Source organism: Panthera uncia (assembly GCF_023721935.1).
Source record: "Panthera uncia isolate 11264 chromosome A1 unlocalized genomic scaffold, Puncia_PCG_1.0 HiC_scaffold_16, whole genome shotgun sequence".
Taxonomy (NCBI): Eukaryota; Metazoa; Chordata; class Mammalia; order Carnivora; family Felidae; genus Panthera; species Panthera uncia.
The window spans coordinates 11212217-11235169 of NW_026057576.1; the positions used below are offsets into that span (position 1 = coordinate 11212217).

Consider the following 22953-nt stretch of genomic DNA (forward strand, 5'->3'; position numbering starts at 1 on the left):
CAGTAGGGCTGGAATACAGAAAGTAAGAAGAGTAATAAAACATGAGGTTGGATAGGAAGGTAGGGGTCACATCACCCAGGGTCTTTAGCCTAACAGCAATGGAAAGCATCTGAAAAGTTTTACATGTGATTATATTTTCTTTTTACAAAGATCACTCAGGCAAGGTAGGTGCTGGTAACGTTCTATTTCTTGAGCAGAGCTCTGGTTACATAGATATGTTCACTTTGTGAAATTTTGAGCTGTATACTTATAATTTAAGTACTTTTCCATATGTCCATTATACTTTAGTCTGGTTAGACTGTGCAAAGAAAGGGTAGAACAGAGCAAGTATTGATGTGGGGACCCTAGTCTCAGTAAGAGATAAACTAGATGATAATTCAAACTAGCAAGATGGCAGTCAAAAATGGAGAGAGAGATTCAAAAGGTATTTTTTAAGTGACAAAATCCACAGACCCTGGTTGATGAACTGAATATGAAGAGGGAAAGGAAGCATTAAAGAAGACTCCCAAGTTTCTGGCTTGCAGAAATGGATGGTAGGTTCATTCACTATGCAAGGAAATCCTAGAAATCCAGAGATGGGAGAAAGATCACTGCTCAATCTTTCAAGATGATCACTGCTCATCTTATTAGCAGAAATATCAGGTAGGCAGTTAAGTAAACAGTCTGAAGCTCAAAGGACAGGTCTGTAGAAAATACACTTGGGGATCAATACTGTTAATACAGAAGCAGTGGGTACACCATCCTTCAGCCAATATTTAACGAGCTCCTATAGTATTACAGGCACTGGTTTAATTCTGTGGATATAGCTTTGGACAAAATAAACAAGTTCTCTTGGGACTTACATTCTTGTTCAGGAAGACCCTCAACAAACCAGTACCAAATAAGGTAACTTCAACTACTAGTAAGTACCATGATGAAGACAAAACAGGACAATGTAGTAAGAGTGACAGGGATGGGGCTATTTCACATTAGATTGGAATAGTCAGGGAAAGTTTATATTAATTTTTTTTGAATTACAGATTAATTGCTCTGTTGATATAACTACAGGGCAACAAAGAAAAAAGTGAGACTACTATGTCCAAGTAAGAAATGATGAAATCTCCTGGGGAAAGCGAAGAGTAAGAACAGAAGGTGGTCTAGAACTAAAACTGAGAAGAATTTGGAAAAATAAAAACCAAGAAAGGCAGCAAATGAGACCGAGAAGTACGCAGAGATAGGAATAAAAACCTCATCAGGGAAAAATATTTTAAGGAAAAAAGTGATCAAGAGTCAAATGCTTGTTGAGTCATCGTATGGGAACTGAAAAAGGCTCATCAACACAGAGGAACACTCTGGAAACCTTAAAATCTAAAATGGTAGAGGAAGAAGCTAAAACGGGAATGGGCTGAATAGTATCAAACACAGCCGAGGGGAGGGTGCCTGGGTGGCTCAATCGGTTAAGCATCGACTCTTGATTTCAGCTCAGGTCAGGGTCTCATGGCTCAGTGGTTCAGTTTGTGAGATCGAGCACCTCCTGCGGTCCTGCTCTGAGGCTAATAGCACAGAGTCAGCTTGGGATTCTCTGTCTCTGCCCCTGCCCTCCCTGCTCACATGCTCACTGTCTCTCTCAGAATAAACAAACATTAAAAAAAAAAAAATGGTTGAACGGAACATGACAATAGGTGTGCACAGTTCTTTAGAGGAGTCTGGCTATAAAGGAGTGGTGACAATAAAGAGGGGCTTTAAGAGATGAGACTTGATCACGTCTGAATGTGGATTTAAGGAAAGCAAGATTGAAATTACAGAGAGAAGGAGTAACTGTCAACATATAAAGATTCCTGAAAGTAGTTAAGAGATGCAGTCCAGACTACAAGTATACTTACTTACCTTAGATTGGAGGAGGGCTACCCTCTCCACTGAAATAGAAGAGAGAATGGAAGTAGAACTCAGACTGCCCGACTCTTGCAATGATGTGTTCTTTTCACTAAAATCATGCCATAAATATTCTGAAAAGTGTTCTAAGTAGGACAACAAACCAAAAAAATAAAAGTTTTTTTTTAATGTTTATTTATTTTTTGAAGGTGGGGGAAGGGGGGAAGACAACAGAAGATCTGAAGCAGGCTCTGTGCTGAGAGGAGAGAGACGTGGGGCCCAAACATGGGGTCCAAACTCACAAACTATGAGATCATGACCTGAGCCAAAATCAAGAGTCATAGGCTTAACTGACTGAGCCACTCAGGCGCCCCTGATTTTTTTTTTTCTAATTAGACTTAGGATCACAATGCTTCAGAAGAAGGGCTCTGAAAAATGACTTTAGGACAAATACCTGAAGTATTTTTCACAGACTGTCTAGGAATTCTGCAAAGGGTTAAAGCAAAAAGCAAGAGAATAATCTCTAAATGACCCTAAAAGAAATGGATAATCAAAAGCCTCAAGGTTGCCTTATTTATCTGTATTCTAGGATTTAGTTTCTTGATCATAAATCACAAATCTAAAGACCACTGGTACAAAATCCAAAACAAAAGGCTCTGATGGCACCAGATGCACCAAGTGAAGTGGAAGAGGACTCCTCCCTGCTGGTCTGCACACTCTGGTCCTAGCAAGCATCAAATCCAACTAATTCACACTCCAGCTCCAGGTTTCCTAAATTACAAACTACCCTGTAAATTACTCTACTTAGACCAATGTGTCCTTGATATCAAAAGGTAGTTTTAGGAAGGATACTCAACAAATATTTTATTGACTCTTTTTAAAGGACAAAGATCCAAAGACCCAGTAGTGACCAAAGATGACAAGGAAGACCCCGTTTCATGGCATTTAGGGTACAAGATCATCTTTCTTCATAGCTTGGGCTCTATTGGTTCTTAAAAAGCAAAGGGAAGATAAGGAGGGAGAATACCACTTTGGACCACTAGCCTATCCTTCTAGCCTTAACAATTTCTTTCCTAGCATTCCCCAGAATTTTTTTTAAAAGCTGGTTTTTTTCTCATTAATTTTTAATGAAGTCAAAATGACTAGCCCAGGCCCCTATCACATTTCCTGTACATACTTCAATTTACTTACATTTGAACTGAAATGTTTTAACTACATCTTTGCTAGTATTACATTGTACTATATTTCAATAACCTCAATTCCACAATATACTGCTTTCTAGGTCCTGAACTGAAAACTAATTTAATCTATTAATGAAATCAATGCTCTTTCTGTTTCCATGAAGTCTTCCTTGTTCTAACAAAACTTCTACCTCTGATAAAATAAAACTTCTACCTCTGATAAAATAAAAAATAAACACATCACAATCTAAAGATTAAGAAAAACCAAACAAGATCCAGTCCTTCTATTTAAGTTAACTAAAACAAAATAAGGCAATAATCAAGTTAGAATTCTTCATTCCATACTTAAAGGTTTTCCTTGTAGACTCTAATTAACTCAAGATATTAGTTATATAGTAAACTTAAGTAATTGCCTCTTTTACTGTTCTTTAATTTTGGAGAATTAAACAACACAGAAGAAAATGCTATTTCAAAAGACAGAAATGCTTAATTTTTCAGAAATTCAAAAAACTGATGTAATTGCCATAACATCTACTACTACAGGACACTAAGTAATAAGTGAACAGTTAAAGAAAAATCAATTAAGACCACTTACACATAGTGTTGACCTTTCCTGGGAAACATTGCCTCAAACTTAATCAGTGTAACAAACAGCTTATGTAATTTAACAATCCATTTATTGAATACTACACACTTCAAAAGCTCATTGATATTAGAAATTAAATTTTAAACGTTAAAGCACAACAGCATATGTAAAAATTCAATTGCAAAGATGTTGCTGAAACGTGATTATCAATTATATCAATGTATATCTTATAGAAAATATTAAATACTAAATGGTATCTTACTTGCAATCTTGACTCTTAAAAATAGCACTGTAGATAAACGGCCACTTACAGGTTTCTTTACTCACTTTTGTTGATAAATCAACATACCTTCAATCCTACAAATTCAAAGGTACCATTAAAGATGTATTCAATGCTTCACCGGAATTTCTTTCCTACCTTAAAAAAAAAAAACCCTAAATTTATAATATTTTTTTAAAAGAAGGCTGTGTTTAAAAGATAAAATGGGATATAGTAAGGAATATGCCTGACCTAGATTTTGATCCCAGTTATATCTCTCCCTAGGGAAATTATGTTGGCTAAGTTGCATAACCTCTGATAAGTTTTTGTTTCCTCTTTATAAAACCCTTGTAGGACTGTTATGAAAACTTGAGACACTGTTAACAATCACATTTACAACACAGCCTGGCATTGACAGGCATTACATAAATGGCAGCTGCTTAAATGAACAGTATATTAAGACTTATTGCTATTAAATTCCTGTTGTTCATTCTAGCAGCACTGCCCTATATGAAGATCCACTTGTAGAGGTCAAACTCAAAATACCTATCAACTTTCCTTCAAAATCACTCAGTTCTTTAATAAAGGTGGACTGCAGAATCATGATGTAATAGTGAATTCTACAATACTGAATTCCCAACTACTACTTACCAACAAGTCTATCATCATGATGCTTAAGTGTTATAAAATACTGTTTCTCAAATTCAAACATCCAAGTCCTATGCCATGTTTATGGGATTCTTAACCATGAGTAACCATTGGTAGACTTTTACAAATCTTTCCAAGGATTTTCATATCTAAGTTCTAACTAAACAGCAGGGTCAGGAAACTAACTGCAAAGCTGTTGGTCTATAAATATAACATGGTGAAGTAAGTTTCATAAGGAACAATGAGTTCAGTAAAACATAGGAGGGGAAAAAGTTACCTCCATTTTTGTCAGCCACTTACCATCCCACCATCTTCATTAAAAATGTTATGAAGTTACACAAGGATAGCTGAGCAGAAAATGGACAGAAAATGTGTATGGGAAAAGACTATGAAAGAAACAAGAAACACAATTTCTAATACTAACAAGACAGAAAAAAAAAAACAAAAAGAAAAAAGAATAAAGGCAGAGGAAAAACCCACAATCCCATCCCAAAATCAAATTTCATTTTGTTATATTAAGAAACTGAAGAGTTCAGAATTACAATTGAAGAGATAGTACGAAGTTGTACAGCTGCAATGAATAGTTGTAGATGAACTACCCAAAGCGCAAAGCTTTGGATTTATATGTCCTGAGAATGCAGTTAAAACTGCAAAACAAGAAAATAATCTACATAAAGTTATTTCAATGGACTCTACTGAACTTGCATGCAATTTTAACCATGAATGAACAGATTATTCTTACTTTTTTCCTTTAGTCACTAATAAAGTTCAGAGGCAAAAAGCCCCTGTGTCATCTTAAAAATCTCTCAATCTTCCCATTAATTTACAAAAAGTTCAATTTAAAAAAAAAAACAAAAACACTGAAATATTTACAACTGGACAACACTCCCAGATAAAGTCTTCAGTTACTCACCAAAGCAGGTACAATGCTTCTTAATGTGACTGGGTCTAGTTCTAAGACTAGGAGTCAAACTATAACTGTGTCCATACTAAATAATCTATTTTATTCATACTTAAGACAGCTTACTGACATTAATGGGCTCTACACTGGGAAGTATATTATAGTATGTGATTACTGCAGTCATCACACCTGGAACATGACACGGTTATCCAGAAAACAAAATTTGTTAGGAAAAAGTAGAACATTATTTCTAATCTAAATCACTAAAATAAACTACTATTAAATGTATCGAGAAGTCAAAACTTTCCAATAGACACAGCCCTAGCTTGAGGTTCTTTTTTCAAAAAGTTATTTGGGTTACTCTTTCCCTTTGTTTCTGTGTGTACAGTGATAATGTACTAAGAATTTCCACAGGAGATATATTAAAAATTCAGCTTACAAATGTATATTCTATTACAAAAATTATGCCCTTTACTACAGCCTAAATAAAGATACTGAGGTAAATGACAGCCATTCTATTACAAGTTTTTGCAAAAATCATAATTATAAACTTCTCAAGGCTTGCTCCGCAATTTATAAAACATGCAAAAAATGAAAATTTTTTAGACTCAGGACACTTAGTTTGAATCAGCTGAACTGATTTAAATGTTTCTTTGCAATGTAAAAAAAAGGAATCAAAAGACACAGGAGAAAGTCAAGAGTTACTCCTCCTTGAAGACCTATTTCAACAAACTTAATAGTACTTTTTACCATTCTAAGGCTATTTTAAGGAAAAATCTGATATACAAACAAGAAGACCAATTAGTTTAACAGTAACCTTAATTTTAACAATAAAATAAAATAAAAATTGGCATGCCAATTTTAATCAGTAAAGAGAAAGAAAACCATTACCAAAGAAGATATTCATTAATCCCTTAATATAATCCCACCTTTCTCTGTAAATTCACAAGAATTACAGCTAACAATTTTAGTGAAAAAAAAATTTTATTTATATATTATAACCTATAAAATTGATCTTCAAAAACCAGTAACTCAACCTGCGTTTTCCTGCTACCACCAAATACTTATTCTGACTGATCATTGTAACAAAAGTAAACAATACTTTGTCATGATTCTAGATTAAGGTGTTACTCTATTTATATGGGTTGCAAATGTTAAAAACATACACACACAAATCTTCAGCCCTAATAATGAATTCTCAGTTACTGCACTCATATTAGAATACTACATAAAACTTCAATGAAGACAACAAAACCATCCAGTCAAGGCACTAATGTATTAACATTTCTTCAACATTTTCTGAAGAGAACACCAGCAATTTTCTTTATAAATACTTAAAAAAAACTAGACTCAGAAAATCAGATATTTCTGCAATAACAAAAACTAGAATTTGGTCAAAACAAGTATCTCATGTCCTTTGAAATCATGAATTCTTTCAAAACTTACCTATACATAAAACTAGAAAATTCCACAATCTATATTAATTAGACAAGAAATCAGCAAACTTCAAATACTTAAATCCACCCTATTGCTCCAACAGAACACAACCCAATCTTTTGTAAACAATCTTACTTTAAAACAGACATAAAATATTAAAAAGTTAACATTTCTTTTGAAAACGTGAACACGGAAAATAAAGATTACCTACCTAAAAAGCAGTACCAGAATTTCGACTGAATTACCACATAAGTATTTTTGTTAGCAGGATTATGACATATAGAAAATTACAAATCTGCTTATTAAAAGGAAAAGTATTTTTACACCAAGCCTATCAAAAAACAAAGCTGCATTCTGTGTAACTAAATGTATTTTACCTTATTTAAATATGAGGACCAATGCCTCCTTTATTCTTTGGGATAGAGACCTACTACTCATAGCATAGCAACTGGGGGCTATTCCATTAAGAATATAACTGAATTTAAAAAAAAAAAAAAAAGAGTATCTGAATAGAAGAGGAATTTTGATGAAAATATTTAATCAGTAAATTTCATATTTTTATAGATTTTTAACATCAAAGCAATGACTTCTAATAGTGACTATGGTATCTTTTATTGCATATTCATAGCTCGTTCTGTTATTGTTCAAATAATAAAAAAATTAGCCAGAATGCTAAGGGGGGAACTACTGATTTAATATGCTTGGTGGAACTATTAAATTAATTTTGTCTTTAAAAAAAAAAAAAACCTCAAAGTCTTTCAGAATTTAATTCTCCTGCCTCAATAAGGATCTATGATTTAAAAAATCAGCAATGATTAATGATCTCTACCTGATTATTTAAGTACTCAGAAGTACCAAAAGATGAAATTGATCCATTATAAAATCTGGAAATTTATTTCAGGCTACTAACATGAACATACTTCCCTATAACATTAATCCTTCAAAGGCAATTCTCTAATTCCTTGAAAATGTGCTTAACAGATATTAAGCATCTATTAATCAAAATCTATAGATTCACAGCACTATTCCTCTCAACAGTTTTATAAAGACAGAAGGAAAGGAACACATAGTATATATATCTAACAGATTTTTCATCTGTCCCCAAATTAAATTCTTCTGTACTATTCTCAAAATGTGCTAACTTACATGATAAATAAAATAATGGGAAACGCAAGCCCAAATACTAAGAAGTGTTACCCTTAAATAAAAAAAAAAATACGTGAAAATACTGGATGAAGAAAATGTGTATATATATATATAAATATATATACATTTACACACAAAACATGGGTTAGCATATTCCTACTATATCACATTTAGTTAAGATGAACAAATACATACAAACACACGTTGTTAAACAAAATAGAGCAAGATAATATTCAAATGTAACCAGCACTGAATAGTACAAATAAATAGAAATCATATTCTTATCTCACAAAAGGCAATGTAAAACAGACCTTGTTGAGAGTGCTATATTTAGTTTTGTGCCTTGCACTTAGTATTACTTAAAAAGTAATATATAGATGTGGGGTAACATTTAAAGTAAAGTTGAAAAGAACAGCAAATGGTTTTAAACAACATATAAAGGCAGATTATTAGGTTCAGGATGGGCTGGTTTAGGAGTCAGTTAATGGACCATGTAAAACATTTGAAGGATCAAAACATCATTTTTTAAAAAGCATGTAATTAGCTGGGGTTTTTTCCTAAAAAAAGAGCAAATCAAAGATTAGGATGAATTACAAAATCTCTGAAATGAATTCCATCTCAGGTTTTAAATTTTAAGTGACAGAACACAATCTAACAAAGAAAACTCTCCAGTGAGACATACAGTTGGCCTACAGAAAAATTAAAACTAGAAGAAATAAAATATCCTACAGGACAAATCTTCTTACAATTAATGCTAAGGACCTGTCCAAAAAATTTTAATATTAGAATTATACTGTGTTAAATTAGAGAAAAATGATTTATTATCAGAATAACCTGAAGAGCTTTTTCTAAATATACAGTGATTTCCCTATTTATCCACTCCAGAATTGGGGAGTGTGAAGGGGCAGGGCAATGGTTTGAGAAGAGTGATGAATATGTATATGATATATTATGAATATGTATATTGTGGAGAAAACCACCCAGGTGGTTGACATACCTACTGCTATATAGTATTTAATGGAGAATTTAAGCAATATGCTCTAATTAGCTTATAAATATTTTTGTCACACAGACGAATCTGCAGAAACATAATTTTACCTGTGTACTGAATAGGGGAATCAACTGAGGTGCCTATAAAAAGTTAGTATTTCTTACATATTTAAATGTAGGAAAGGTAGTTAAGGAAAATTACTAGCATTTTATGCAAAGTTAGATTTAGATATGAGCTATAAAACTGTTCAACATTATCTACAAAATAGGTAAAATTAGTTTAAAATTCAGTTGTAGAAAAACCATTCTAGGTCCTACCCACACTACTCAGATATTTTCATAATAACCAAGGGAATTACAACAAAAAAACTATAAAAACATTTAAAAAACCATTTTATATAATTTTTATTTACACTTTAGGATTTAAACAACTTGCTGGGAACATCCCTTGTGGGACAACGTAGTCTTTTTTTATTTGAAACTATTTAAACTTCAACATAGGCTCACTAATTTTTTTCAAGGGCAAGCAACAAATGTGTTAGCTGAAAATAGCCAACTTAATGATTATTTGTAACACAGACTTGATTAGGTGAGCCTAGAGATCCTCCCCACCTCTGTCTCCCCTGTGAAGGAGGAGGTCTTTGTGTGCTTTTGTGTGGCGGTTCCACTGAATTCATTACAATAGAGATGGACATTTCGTATTCGTAACGATCCAACATCTGAGCAATCTTCTTTCGAGATACACCATGTTTATTCCTCCTACCAAAAAAGAAAAGGATTCAATTCTTTAGGGTAACAAAGTACAGATTCTAAATTATATTTTACAAATAAACACTAAAAGATATACCTCATTCACATACATTTTGGACAAAAAAAATTTATACTGGCTCTCAAAAATTTTAACAATATTTTAAAAATACTGAAAGACACCATAAATCACAACAAAATGTTAAAAGATAGTATCTTCTTCACACGGAACTAACTACCAATTTGCTGAACCATGGAGTTAATCTCCCCCCTGGCTTCTAATAACAAATCAAAGATTATAAGACAATGTTTTGGGAATTATAGAGGAATTGAGTGGACCTCTAGGACTTACAAAAGTCTTATGAATATTTATCACTTTTTAAGTTATTTTAGGACACTTCCTACTGTATTTTTATAATTTATTATCAACACCAAATTATTATTAGAGATAAAACAACTTGGACGTATTTTACAAAACAAAATGTTGAGTGACAGAAATTAGACACAATGAATATACATTGTATTTTATTTATATAAAATTTGAAAAAAGCATTAAACCATGGTGTTAGGCAAAAGGTGTTTTAGAAAAAAGATGCATTAAAAAAAAAAAGAAAAAAAGTAAGATGCATTAAAGAAAGGGAAGTAATTACCAGGAAAATTGTTACTAGGAAAAGGAATTGGAAGAACTTGTGAGGTGTTAATAATATTCTTATAATGTGGGTAAGGTTAAATGAATATTTACCTTACAGGAAATTTGTTAAGTTGTATATTTACATTTTACATAATTTTGTGAGTTTAATTACAACAACAAAAAGTGGTTTAAAAATTACTCTTGACCCTCAAAAAACTTTTAACATTTTACCCTTGTAGTTTTCTATAACTTGACTTGGATATGGCAAAACACACAAGAACACATTTTACATTTAAGGTTATAGTTCTAGATTTACTAATGTTAATTAATTTTTCCCAGAAAAGGGACACAAAGGAAATGTTTATGCTTTAAAACTATTGCTATTATGGTCAAGATGAGAAGAGAAAGCAAAAAAGGACTAGAAGACCAAAAAAAAAGGGCCAGAGGGGAAGGATGAGGTTGAAATGGCAAGATATAACTAAATCCACAAGATGTCAGAATTGGTAATTCAATCAACTTACCAAAAAAAATCTGTCTATACTAGACATCAATTAAGCTCACTTTATTTTATAAAGTCAATTATATTAAGAATTCTAATAAATTTCAACAGTCCTCAAATGTTAATGAAGCCTAACTGTATTTGTATTTCATCCTTTTATTCTGCATAACCCAAACAGCTTTAGTTCTTAAACTTGTCTCTTCTACTTGAGGTGAAATACACACAGAGAAGCAAGCAAACAATACTGAATATTAATAAATCTATCAGTTTTATCTACATATGATCACAGTATGCAAATCAGAAAGGGAAAAGGGGTAACCAAATGAATAAAAGGTAAGGGGAAAAGAAATTAGTTGAAGATCATACACAGAATAATAACGTTAAGCTGGAAGAGGGCAAGCTGAGGTGGGGAAAAAAAAACTGTTTTTTTAAAAAAAGTAAGCGATGGCTGCACAACTCTGTGAATATACAGTTGACCCTTGAACAACACAGGTTTGCATTGTGCAGATCCACGTACATATGGCTTTTCAGTAAATACAGTGCAGTACTGTAAGTGTACTTTCTCTTCCTTATGACTTTCTTAATAACACTTTTCTCTAATATATATAACATACAAAATAGGTGTTAATTAGGTGTTTATGTTACCAGTAAGGCAGCAGGCTATAAGTAGTTTGGGGGGGGGGGGGGATCAAAAGTCATTATCAAAAATGGAATCAAACTTCCATTATCTGTGGATTTTCAACTATACCAGGGGTCAGCACCTCTATCCCTTTCATTGTTCAAGAGTCCACTGCACTGAGAACCATGAATTGTACACTTTTAATATGTAAATTGTAAGGTATGTGAATTATATTTCGAAGTTGTTACCAAAAGCAGGGAGAGGAAATAAAAAACAAAGAAAGAAAAAGAGTCATAGGAAAACCAGTGACATGAGGGGAGAGAGATCAAGGTAAACACAAATGGAAGGCCAGGGTAGAAATCCACAATCCCTCACCACAAATTTTGAAACTGACAATGCTCTGAAAACTCAGTCTTATGTTGACTCAGATGGCAGCAAAATCTAATCAAACCTGTACTCATCTGGCAGTACAACAAACATTAGATTATGCAGAACCTTTCTTATCTAATTACAGGACTAGTCATGATTGCCACAGAAAAATTAAGATCTGTGATTATGACATGCCGCCCCAAACTCTGCTCAGCGTATGATGATTGCATATACGCACTATATCACCTTTCTTGAAAAAACAAAAATAACCCAAACCCGAATTCTAAAACATACTGATTACAAGGATCTTGGTTATGGGATTATGAATCTGTAGTAGTAAAGATGAAAAAGAGAGAGCAAGCCGAAAACCCCAGGTAAAAAGGTGATGGGAGCTAAAATGGGAAGAGAAGTCTGAAGGGTATTGCAGATAAGTGGCACTAAACACCAGAGGAAAAGTTCTAACTTTTTCTTGAAAGTATTCTGGATCTCCACTAGCATTCAATAAACTATGAAACAGTGGTAGGAATTCACACAAGAAAAAGTAACACACTTAACAAGGAAAATTTAATAAAACCTACCAAGGGAAGGTGCCCCAAGAAGCCTTGAAGTCAATGCTTCTCTTAACAGAAAGTGAGTAGTCCCTATTCACAAGCAGCAAACATAAGACAAGCAAAAGCTAGTGAAGCAATTGTGTAAAGAAGAAAGAAAAAAAGAGAAAGATTCAAAAAATGTTTTCAAAGATAAGGATTCAAAAACAATTTGAGTGCCTTACTTTTCTAATTCTTCAGGATCAAATTTCCACCAAGTTTCAGGTTCATGAAACTCTACTCTGTATCCTTTTCCTATGGCCTACACAAAGGAAAGGAAGAAAACAAAAACCCAGAGAATACTTCTTAAAGTAAAAAAGAAGGCAGATAATTAGGAGTTTCATTTAGACAATACTTCTAAATTTGCTCTACCAAGAAAAATTCTACTTTTAAATAACATGCTCTATAAATATACTAAGACAACTTAACTGGACAATTTCAAATTACTATCCTCAAGTCCAGGCAAAACTAACAAGATGAACATATTTCTTTATAAGTACTATTCCCAGGTTTTAAAAACTAAGTAAATGAATACACCTCTTTATAAAATAGGGACAAATGTGTATATAATACATATCAAAGCAACCAAAATTTCAGAATATGAAAAAACTGACAGGATAAAATATTAAAATTCTCTCATATCTTATATTTACCATTTCCACATATGGTTTCATTTCCCAAGCTTGTGTATTAGTGTTGTCTATTATAACTGGAGATCTCCCTTGATTGATAGCTTGTTTTGCTGAAATAAAAAATAAATTTAAAAAACAAAAACAAAAACCAGAGAACTATTAGGTTAAAATATACAAAATAAAATGTAAACATTCATATTAAGAAATTTTCTATATCTCTGTACTTAAAACTAAAATTATGCAACCTCTTGAGTCAGTGCCATGAAAAAAAAGGACTCCACATTTATTAAAAGGGAATTAAGAGACATAACCACGGACAATGTGTATTCTCTAGACCGGATACTGGTTTTGACAAACTAACGGTAAAGAACATTTGGGGGAAACATTTTGTTGAACTTACAGCTAAGGAAGCCTTCAGTCTAGAGCTAACTTTCATTTAGAGGAAACACTGAATACAGTCTGACTATGAAAAGAGGTGAACATTTACTGACATGGCAAGATGAAAACCGGTAACTAAAAATGGCAAATTATAACATAATATGTAAGTATGACTTTATTTTGGTCAAAATACAGAGATCCAGGGAGAGTTACTAAATATCAAAAGTGGGCATCTGAGGGTAACGGGAATATAAGCAATCTATGCTTATCTTTATCTATATTTCCCAATGTTCTATAATTACAAATAATGCCTTTGAAATAAGAAACTTAGGGTTTTGTTTTTTTTTTTTTTTAAAGAATGCTATGGATATATTATTACTTGCCAGCAAAACTTTATATACCAAGTAGCTAAATACCAGTTAACTGACTTTGTAAATATTTCTTAGGACTAGAATTCTCGAATTAGGAGCTGAGATCACATGGTACTTTTCTAAACTACATCTCCCTATCCCTTTGCCATCTCTTCCCCATGGGGTAAGAATCACAGCCACAGTGAGCCACTGTTAATGACAAGAGTGTGCATACCCCAAGTGTAAACAGACAAGAAACGTAATTAAGAACCTACAATATAATTTAAAAGGCTGAGGCGAAAGGCAATGCTATGGAAGTTTTGTTGGTGCTTAGAATTCAAAACATTAAGTTCTACATAATGAAAACATTTATACAGATGTCTAAGGACAAACAATTCCAAAGGTTAAGTAGTAATGACTGTCGTGGAATACATATTTGGAAAGAAGATGTCTCTAACTAACAAAAGAAATTTTGAATTTGGGTCATAAATAGCCTACCAAAATGCTATCATCTCCCATTGCTCTATCCCGAATCATAAACAGTGATCAAATCTTTCATTAAAAAAAAAAAACTTACTAAACTAATTATCTTAAATGTCTAATAGTTAGGCTATCACCTCCAAGGAGTTACATTCCAGAAGAGGAGCTTAATAACCAAATTAAATCTCTGGTTTCAAGAATGGGAAGATTATCCTCTTTCAATGAAAAGGCATCATGTAATACCACATTTCAGTACACTCCAGGAAAAAAACAGTTCCTAAGTAAACAATGTTTGAATACCCAAATAATGAGAGTCGTTTCTTAAACAAAATAACCACCATATTTTAAGAAACAGTAATGACACCTTGGAGAGGTTTTTAATTTACAGACAATCTAACATGAATTTAGAGTCTTCTAATAACACACACATGAAGCAGACAGATATTCCCAGAATGGTACCTGGCATTTAAAAGTATTCAATAAGGGGGTGCCTGGGTGGCTCAGTCGGTTAAGGGTCTGACTCTTGACTTCAGCTCAGGTCATGATTTCATGGTTCGTGGACTTGGGCCCCACACTGGGCTCTGTGCTACAGTGCTACAGCATAGAGCCTGCTTGGGATTCTCTCTCCTTCTCTCTCTGTCCCTCCCACCTCTCTTTCTCTCTCAAAATAAATAAACATTAAAGGAAAAAAGTATTCAATAGGGGTGCCTGGGTGGCTCGGTCAGTTAAGCCTTCGGCTCAGGCCATGATCTCATGAGCCCCGCATGAGCCCCGCATCAGGCTCTCTGTGCACAGCCTGCTTCAGATTTTCTGTCTCTCTCTCTGCCCCTTCCCCATACATGCACAGGCTCTCAGTCAGTGTTCTCACTCCTTGCTAAGTGCCTGGAGACTGCTTGTGATTCATTCTCTCTCTCTCTCTCTCTCTCTCTCTCTCTCTCTCACACACACACACACACACACACACACACAAAATAAACTTAAAAAAATAAAAATATTCAATAAACATCTGTTAAAAAGAGAAATTTAGTCCTAAGTTAAGTCATGACTGTTAGTTATCATTACCTTGAAAACATTTATGTTATACTGATAATAAAACCAGCACTTTAAGCACTATTCTTTGTTCAGCAAGTATAACTCACATGACATAAACATTTTAATGTAATATTCTAGACCAGTACTGCAAAGAGAAAAAAATGTTCCACACAAATTTCACAGTCCACCAAAGGTATACTGGCTTCATTAAGGAAAATGTTTCAGTAAGGAAACAATTCACTACTGGATAAAACCATTAGATATAAGGTTGATGGAGAACTTGATAATGGAGTAGGCTGCCCCTTTGAAGCTACTAATCAATCTTAGCATCACTAAAATTGGGACAACTAGACATATGGTTACATGCATACATACATACATACATAAACCTAACAAATCCTCCTGTCTAGAACTAACCTCTATTTAAATACAGGAGAAAGAACAGGTTAAATAGTTACCACAAGGAAGCAGACAACTACAAAATATGGGACATTCTGTAGGACAAATAACCAAGTTCTACAACAAATTAATGTTACGAAGACAAAAAGAAGGTATAAAAGAGGATACAGATTAACGTAATTAAATGAAACATAAAACCAAATGTACTGCGAGGAACTAGCTTGTACCCTGATTCAAAGAGAACAACCGTAAAGAAATACTTACGACAACAGGGAAAATTTCATTACAGGGTGAGTATTAATTACATGATGTCAAGAAATTGTTTTTTTAAGTGTGATGATGGCATTGCAATTAAGATGCCATTAAGAAAAAGTTAATTTGAAGTGCATAAAATATGATGTCTGCAATGTACTTTAAAAACCTTAGCAAATAAAAGTTGGGGGGGGGTGGTAAAACAAAAAGGATAAAGCCAATAAAGGCAAAATCTCAATAACTAATAATAATTCCGAGTGATGGATGTATGGTGTTCACTGTAATCTCTCTACTCTAGGTTTAAACTTTTCATAATAAAAAACAATTTGTGGGGCACCTGGGTGCTCAACCAGTTGAGTGTCGGACCCTTGATTTCGGCTCAGGTCATGAACTCATGGTTCATGCGACGGAACTCTGCATCAGGCTCCATGCTGACAGTGTGGAGCCTGCTTGGGATTTTCTCTCTCTTTCTCTCTCTCCCCCTCCCTCTCCTGCTCACTCTCTCTAAATAAACTTAAAAAAAATAAAAATAGAAACAATGTTGAATCATCAATGCATTCTCCATCTTTTTAAAAAGAAATTAACTTATAATGTAAGCACTTACTAGTTCTAGATCAAAAGTTTTCAATCTTGACTGCAACATCAGAATATCTGGATAACTTTCTAGTTATCTGGTATCTAGCATCTGGATACCAGTGCTCAGATCCACTCCAGGCCAACTAAACCACAATCTGTGGAGCTAACATTAACTCATAAGTTTTTTTTTTTTTTTAAGCCCCTAGGAGGGGTGCCTGGGTGGCTCAGTCAGTTAAGCTTCTGACTCTTGATTTTGGCTCAGGTTCATGGGATCAAGCCCCTCTACGAGCTCTGTACAGACAGTGCAAAGCCTGCTTGGGATTCTCTCTCTCCCTCTCCGTCTGCCCATCCTCTCCCCCAGCTCACATGTGCACGCACATTCCCTCTCTCTCTCTCAAGATAAACTTTACAAATAAAAATATGTGTGCCTATGTTATGAACCACCAATCTAGAAAGAGAAAAAACTGACTGGTGTGCTTCTAAAAAATGTATTAAGTAGATTTTTTTTTTTGTAGAATAATGTCAATGTGAAAAACTTTTAATATTCAAAGGTATTATATGAAGACAACATTACTATTATTCATAGAAAAATACTTTTTGGGAATATACAACAGTTTCAGGAGTTCTTTGAAATTTATTCCTTAGGTATAAAATAAAGGTTATCAAAATAACCCGCATCTCTATTTTGCCAGCCTATACTGGTACACTATTTACAGTTTACAAAATATACCTTTCTAAATTCTCTCATTTCATAACAACCTTGATCAAGTAAGGCAAATATAACTATCATTGCCTCTAACAGATGAAAAAATTGGGTCTCAAAGCTATTTAATGGCTTGCCAAAGTCATTCTGCTGGTAAAAGTCAAGTTGAGAATAAAAACTTAGTCTTCTCCTAGTCAAATATTCCATCCCAAAGACGTGGCCCAAAACAAACCTCTGTTCTGGTTCCAGTCATGGGCATCACCAAGTTGATTAACATTATACCTGTACCCATCTTGATGGTGAAAATAGTCATCAGTGCTGAACACAATGCCATCACGACTCTGACCAAGCAGAATTCTGTTAATAAAAGAAATCATAAGGTGCCATTTATAAAATTTATAACCATCAAAAATAAGCCACACAGGAATGAATCTCTGGTACTTACCTGTAAATATATAGCAAACATAATAGCACGGGAGCAGATTTCAGATTTCAAACATCACTTCACACTTAAATCTATACAATTACAACCAGTAACGTTTGTAGGTGGCATTTGTATCACCACTTTTAAAAACATTCTTCAACCAATCCCCAAATTATGTTAACTATTATCCATGTTTTAACTTGAGTGTGAACTTGTATTTATAGTTTCTAAAATTGCCTAAATTTAGTGCAACAAGTAACCTAAAAGGCAAATAAGCCTAAGCAATTCATCTGGGGAAAACTTTATTTGACCTAAGATAGCCTTGATAAACTCATTTCCATAAGGCACAAATACATACGACCTAAAAGTGGAAGTCAGAAATAGCTTGAGGCTTAAGGTTGTGAAATAACATGTAATCCTCCAAAGTATAATCAAACTTTAAATCTGCTAAGAGATTAAATTACTAAATGAAGTCAATTACTAAGCACTAAATAAAAAACACACTCTTCAAATAAGTCAATGATAATCAAACTTTGTTCTCACAATATGATACTACCTTAAATTTCTAGGCACAGTGAGATTAACTAGTGTTCAGATTGTCAGAGAATTCCCCAAACCAGTGACTCATGAATTAAACTGGGGCGGGGGGTGCTGAGAAAAGGTAAAAAACAGTGAATATAATTTGGATCCAACAATAATAGAAGTTTTTTTTTGTTGTTGTTTCTCTCCTCCCTCTCAGCCATTAGGCAAGTGGATATCATTTTATAATTTTTTCTGGAAGAGAGTGGAAAGTGGTGGAAGGGATTGAAAATAAGAGTATTGTCATGGGATGATTCAAGAACACATACCTCCAAATCAAAGGAATAGGAAGGACTCCAACTATTAAGACAAACCTATCCCTCCTTTCCTCAGCTTATTGTAAACCTGTAAATAGGCATACCTCAGAGATATTGCAGATTCAGTTCTACACCACAATAAAGGGAGTCAAATTAATTTTTTGGTTTCCCAGGGCATGTAAAAGTTATTACTAAAAAAACAATACATATACATATATATATATATATATATATACACACACACCTTAATTCAAAAATATCTTATTGCTAAAAAATGCTAACCATCATCTGAGCTTTCAGTGAGTCGTAATCTTTTTTGCTGGTGGAGGGTCTTGCCTCAATCTTGATAGCTGCTACTGATCAGGATGGTGGTGGCTGAAGGCTGGGTGGCTGTGGCAATTCTCTAAAACTGGACAATTTTGTATTGTATCAACTCTTCCTTTTGTAAACAATTTCTCTGTAACGTGATGCTGTTTGATAGCATTTTACTCACAAAAGAACTTCTGTGAAAATCAGATTTAATCCACTCAAAACCTGCCACTGCTTTAACAATTAAGTTTATGGAATATTCTAAATCTTTTGTTGTTATTTCAACAATGTTCACAGCATCTTCACTAATGGACTTCATCTTAACAAACCACTTTCTTTGCTGTCCATAATAAGAAACACCTCATCTGTTAAAGTTTTATCATGAGATTGCAGCAATTCAATTACATCTTCAGGCTCCACTTCTAATTCTAATTCTCTTGCTCTTTCTACCACATCTGCAGTTGACTTCTCCACTGAAGTCTTAAATCCATCAAAGTTATCCATGAGGGTTGGAATCAACTTCCAAATTCCTCTTCATATAGATATTTTGACCCCATTAATCATGAATATTCTTAAGGGCATCTAGAATGGTGAATCCTTTCCAGGAGGTTTTCAATTTACTTTCAACTTACTTTGATCAAAGAATCACTATTTTTGGCAACTACAGCCTTACAAGATGTATTTCTTAATAATAAGACTTGAAAGTCAAAATTACTCCTTGATTCACGGGCTGAAGGATGAATGTTGTGGTAGCAGGCATGAAAACAACATTAATCCTGTTCTACATCTCCACCAAAGCTCTTGGGTAACCAGGTATACAGTCAGTGAGCAGTAATAATTTCAAAAGAATCTTTTTTTCTGAGCCATAGATCTCAACAGTGGGCTTCTAATATTCAGTAAACCATGTTGTAAACAAACATGCTGTCATCCATGCTGTCTGCTCAGGCAGAGTGCATTTAGCATAATTTTTAAGGGCTCTAGGATTTTGAGAATAGTAAATGACTATTGCCTTCAACCCAGTCACCAGCTGTGTTAGCCCTTAACAAGAAAGAGTCGGCCTGTCTTTTGAAGCTAAGGCACTGACTTCTCCTCTCTAGCTATGAAAATCCTAGATGGCAACTTATTCCAGTAAAAGAATGTTTGTCTACACTGAAAATCTGTCATTTAGTGTAGCCACCCACCTTCATTAATTATCTTAGCTAGATTTTCATTAATTAGCTACATCTTGCTGCAGCTTCTACACCAGCACTTCCGCTTCACCTTGTACTTTTATGTTATGGAGACAGCTTCTTTCCTTAAACTTCATGAACCAACCTCTGCTAGCTTCACACTTTTGTGTAGCTTCCTCACCTCTCTTGGCCTTCACAGAACTGCAGAGTGAGGACTCTGGATTAGGTTTTGGCTTAAGAGAATGTTGTGGCTGGTTGGATCTATTATCCATACTACTCCAACTTTCTCCATACTAGCAAGGCTATTTTGCTTTATCATCATTTGTGTGCTCAGTGGAGTAGCACCTTTAATTTCCTTCAAGAACCTTTCCTTTGCAGTCACAATTTGGCTGCCTGTTTGGCTCAAGAGGCCTGGCTTTTGGCCCATCCTGACTTTTGGCATGCCTTCCTCACTAAGCATAATCACTTCCAGCTTATGATTTTAAGTAAGACGTGCAACTCTCCCTTTCGGAACACTTAGAGACCACTGTAGGGTAACTCACTGGCCTAATTTCAATATTGTTGTGTCTCAGGGAATAAGTAGGCCTGCAAATAGGGAGAGAGATGGGGAACAAAAGGCTGGTGGAGCAGTCAGAATACAATGTTTATCAATTAAGTTTCCTATCTTATATGGGCACAGTTCGTGGCACCCCAAAACAATTATAATAGTAACATATGAGTTGCCTGGGTGGCTCAGTCAATTAAGCATCTGACTTCGGCTCAGGTCATGATCTCACGGCTCATGAGCCGGAGCCCTGCATCTGGTTTTGTGCTGACAGCTCAGAGCCTGGAGCCTGCTTCCGAGTCTGTCTCTCCCTCTCTCACTCTGCCCCTCCCCCACTCACACTCTGTGTGTGTCTCTCTCTCCTTCAAAATTAAACATAAAAAATTTTTTTTAATAGTAACATCAAAGATGACTAATCACAGATTACCATAACAAATATACTAAAAATAAAAAAGTTTGAAATATTCTTAGAATTGCTAAGTGACATAAGGACATTCAGTGAACAAATGCTTTTGGAAGAATGGAGCAAAAGACTTTCTTGACACAGGGTTACTGCAAACCTTTAATTTGTAAAAAGCGCAGTATCTATGAAGCACAATAAAACAAGGTATGCTTGTACATTTTATAATAAAAATAAAAGTGCAGATATAAAAATAAAAAAATTTAAACACGCATTTCCAATTATAGAAACTATAGTTCGAATTACTTCAAACAAAGCAAATGAAATTAAATGGTTAGTTATTTGCGAGGCTGGAGTTGGATTTCTTTTTTAAGTCACCATGATTTTTCCAAAATATACTATCTAACATAATTGGCATCTTATTTGTTTATACAGACAACCCAGAATATAAAAATGCTACAATATTAGCATTCCAAACCAAAGCTCAATCATGTAAAAATAATTTTGACCATAATCAGCCTTATCATATCAAATTATTTTCAACAGTATCAGAAAACTGATACCACCTTTCTTAGACATCCTGTTTCATTGTTTTCCATTCTTTTATTAGCACTGATTTTTCAGATATTAATAATACCATACGACAAACGTATAATAGCTTTTGTACCCAAGAAATGTTTTAACCACAAAAAAAGGTAGGTGGCGGGGTGTGGAGAGGGGAGGAGATAGCAAATCAACTTACACCATTAAACCAAGTAAACATCAAACATGAATAAACCTCTATGAAGAACATCTTAAATATACAAATCATAATTACAGCAAATAATTTTAGCTTGGAGAGAGACTTTTTCCTCCCAGACTGTTCATGCAGCTTTTAAAAATTCCCTGAATTACCTCAAACTGTGAAGCTTTATTTTGGGGACTTATATAAAAAATTACCTGTAATCTATTTGGATATATTTGATGCCATATCAACCATCTGAACCAAAAATAAGTTACTTAAAAATATTAACATTTTCAAAATTCTTATGGTCAGATTCCATTAGAACTTTCACACATTAAGTAAGGTGTTAAAATGAATCCTCCAAATGTCAAAACTTAGAACTCTGAAAAATCAAGTATCTAATAAAAAAAAAATCAGGTATGAACTCACTGGCTACTTGATTTGTATTTTCCAGAATATCTATCTTTTTGAAAACTTACTATATGACAAGCATTTTATGTATATCTATGACCCCATTTAACTCTCCTGACAACTTTGCCAATTTGATATTAAACAAATCCAGAAAAAAAAATGACTTCAGAAATCAGGCTCCTGGAGTTACATAGCAGTGTCAGAGACAAAACCAATGGCTTACAATGAGGCCTGCTTCCTGGTATTCACCCCCTCCTATAATCCCTTCCCCTTTAGTGTGGGTGGGAGTCAGTGACTACAGCTTCTAACACAATATGGCAAGGTTGATGTAATGTCCCTTCTGAGATTAGATTATAGAAAAAAGTGACTTATGTTTTAGGCTCAAAGCTGGCTCCCCTTCTCTTATCCGAGCTGTGAATGGAGAGCATCCCAAGGAGAAAAGAACCAAGGGAGGTCTCCAGCCTATAGCCAGCAACTAAATGAAGCCTTCAACCCAACAGCTCACAAGGAACTAAGCCTTGTCAACCTCAGTAGAGATGTTCCAAGCAGATCCACCCAAACCTTCAGATCAGAACAGAACCCTAGCCAACACTTTAATCAATAGCATTGTTAAAGACCTTGGACCCAGAGGCACCCAGATAACTGCACCCAGACTCCTGTCCTTCAGAAACTGTGAGATGATAAATGTTTGTTGCTTTAACTGTTTTTAATAAGGTAATTTGTTACACAGCCACGGAAAACTAGCAGTCTGTGCTTATAATTCTTCACTTAAGTAAGGAACAAGTGAATCCCGTTCCTTAACTGTTTTGGGAACCCTAATGGCCTATTATGAGTTAATTTTCATAATTTATTTTTAAATTTTCTAATAACTATACATTATTTT

General features: G+C 34.2%; 1 protein-coding gene across 5 annotated transcripts in view; it reads right to left on the bottom strand.

Moving 5' to 3' along the window:
• Positions 1–22953, bottom strand: part of LOC125933691 (NEDD4-binding protein 2-like 2) — a 105595-nt gene that overhangs the window by 75932 nt on the left and 6710 nt on the right. For 3 of the 5 annotated variants that reach the window (XM_049646781.1, XM_049646780.1, XM_049646782.1), the window contains exons 3-6: positions 17486–17610; positions 13105–13193; positions 12637–12713; positions 9612–9758 (exon numbers count right to left, since the gene is read on the bottom strand). In XM_049646781.1, coding sequence (XP_049502738.1) covers positions 9612–9758; positions 12637–12713; positions 13105–13193; positions 17486–17610 — 438 coding nt within the window. Of the gene's footprint in view, positions 1–9611; positions 9759–12636; positions 12714–13104; positions 13194–17485; positions 17611–22953 lie in introns of those variants that run through there. The other 2 variants (XM_049646784.1, XM_049646783.1) reach the window with 2 other exon arrangements.